Source organism: Myotis brandtii, unplaced genomic scaffold (genome assembly GCF_000412655.1).
Source record: "Myotis brandtii unplaced genomic scaffold, ASM41265v1 C42791526, whole genome shotgun sequence".
In the NCBI taxonomy this organism is placed as follows: domain Eukaryota; kingdom Metazoa; phylum Chordata; class Mammalia; order Chiroptera; family Vespertilionidae; genus Myotis; species Myotis brandtii.
The window spans coordinates 1-2,420 of NW_005327240.1; the positions used below are offsets into that span (position 1 = coordinate 1).

General features: G+C 45.9%; 1 protein-coding gene across 1 annotated transcript; it reads left to right on the forward strand.

Moving 5' to 3' along the window:
- The first annotated feature begins 255 nt into the window (after positions 1-255).
- On the forward strand, positions 256-2,413 carry LOC102245743 (Bardet-Biedl syndrome 12 protein). The gene has a single exon (XM_005853051.2). The coding sequence runs from the start codon at positions 268-270 to the stop codon at positions 2,383-2,385; it is 2,118 nt and encodes a 705-aa protein (XP_005853113.1). The 5' UTR covers positions 256-267; the 3' UTR covers positions 2,386-2,413.
- The last annotated feature ends 7 nt before the right edge of the window (positions 2,414-2,420 follow it).

Consider the following 2,420-nt stretch of genomic DNA (forward strand, 5'->3'; position numbering starts at 1 on the left):
CATTGCCTTCTTCTGGAAACAGCGCCTGCTGCCTGCCTGACCCACTTCCCCGTGGGATGGAGTGTTCCTCCCCCTGCACCCGTACCTTTTATCGCTAATATCATCATACTACTATATCATTGCACAGACCGCATTTGATGGAAACTGTACCTACCAGAAACTCCTCAAAGGCAGGGACTATATATCTTAGTGTTCTTTTATAGCATTTATAACCATGAATTACACTCAATAAGTTTTTGTTTTATTTGCAGACGATGACTTATAGAGATGGCTCGCAGGGTCATAAACAAAAAAAGGCACCTGGGACTTCAGCAACTTTCAGCCTTTGCAGACACAGGAAGAACTTTCCTGGGCCCAGTGAAACCATCCAAGTTTATTATAGACGAAGAGAGTCATGAGAGTGTGGTAGTCGGTTCAACAGTGAGGCTTCTTGAAAGTTTGGATTTGTCCAGTGCAGTGGGGCAGCTTCTCAGTGAGGCAGTTCAAGCGCAACATAACACATACAGGACTGGGGCCAGCACTCTTCTGCTTCTCGTCGGTGCTTGGAGCAGTGCTGTTGAGGAATGTCTTCATCTGGGCGTCCCCATGTCTTTAATTGTGTCAGGAATGTCAGAAGGCTTGGACTCTTGCATTGAAGAGGTCACTTCCCTGCAAGTACCTGTCCACGATGTCTTTGACCATATAGACAGCACAAAGATATTTTCTGAAGTTGAATCGTTGAATGTCAGTTTGTGTCCCTTTCTACAAATGCCTTCAGATACTGGTTTGATACTGAAAGAGCGTGATCTCAAAGATGTTGCCTCTCAGTCATTGACCACTTGCAGTCTTTCTGAGAGACCTGTTAAATCAGCTAAACTTTTTAGACCTCAGGCTACGGTTGGTGCAGATAAAAACACGTCACAAACCCCTCAAACTCTGAGAAACAGTCTGCTTGCAGACAGCCGCTGCAGGCAGTCAGTGCTGACCCACAGTAGGCATTGTAATCGGGAGGCTAGTGATCAGTGGACAAGCAAACATGGTGCAGCTGCTCCCCAGACTGACAGATGTGGTCTGGGAGAGTTGGCGGTGGGTCTGAGCCACGGAGATCACAGCAGCATGAGATTGGTGGAAGGAGCTGTACGGCTGCAGCACCAGAACACAAGCGTGTGCCAGAGCAGCTGGAAGATGCCATTTATGTTCGACATTTCAAGAGTCTTCACTTGCTGTTTACCAGGTTTACCTGAAGCTTTTTCTTGTGTGTGTCCAGGATATGTCACTGTTGTATCAATGTTTAGTGCGACTGTGCTCGAGGACTTACAGAATCAGCCCCTCGGGGTCGTTCTCATCGAGGGTGACCTCACAGAGAATTTCCGCCACCTGGGATTTAACAAGTCTGCAAATGTTCAAACAGTGTTAGAAAGCATGAAGAAGCTTCAGCAAGACAGCTCAGAAGAACTGTGGACAAATCATGTGTTACAGGTATTAGTCAAGTTCAATGTGAACCTTGTCCTGGTACAAGGGACCGTATCCAAACACTTAATTGAAAAATGCGTGCACACTAAGCGGTTGGTGATTGGGTCGGTGAATGGCAGTGTGATGCAGGCTTTTGCGGAGGCCTCAGGAGCCGTGCAGGTGTCCTACATCACACAAGTGAGTGAAAACTCTGTGGGCCGGGGGGTCTCTGTGACCTTCTGGAGAAGCAGTCCCTTGGATGTTGGAGATGGGATCAGCAGAATGGCAATTTTGTTGAAAACAGAAGGCATTAATTTGGTTACAGTAGTGCTCACTGACCCAGTCACTGCACAGATGCAAACCAAAGAAGATAGGTTCTGGACTTGTGCCTATCGTCTGCATTATGCTCTTAAAGAGCAAAAGGTCTTCCTTGGAGGTGGTGCAGTTGAGTTTTTGTGTCTTAGCCATCTTCGGATTCTCATGGAGCAACCTCTGAATAAAGGAGACCAAATCTGTTCAGGGGGTCTTCATAATACTTCCTCTTGGCTGGCCTCATCTCTGGCTCTGTACAGACCTACTGTGCTTAAGTGCTTGGCAGATGGATGGCACAAATACCTTTCAACTGTCATTTGTAACACTGCCAATTACTCCTCAGAATTTGAAGCCAGGACTTTCATTCAGCATCATCTGCAAAATGCCACAGACTCAGGCTCACCTTCATCTTACATCTTGAATGAATATAGTAAACTAAATAGTGGAGTTTTTAATTCAGGCATTTCAAATGAACCGGAACAGATTCCAAGAGTTTATGACATTGTTACACCAAAGATTGAGGCGTGGCGCCGAGCTCTGGATTTGGTACTGTTAGTACTTCAGACAGACAGTGAAATTATTACTGGATCTGGGCACACCCAGATAAAATCACAGGAGTCAGAGGGCTTTTTATTTGTGTAGTGTTATTGGCTAAGTCTTTGGGAAATAATCTTTTT

Coding starts and splice junctions, on each gene's coding strand:
- LOC102245743 (XM_005853051.2), top strand. CDS start 268: ATGGCTCGCAGGGTCATAAACAAAAAAAGGCACCTGGGACTTCAGCAA.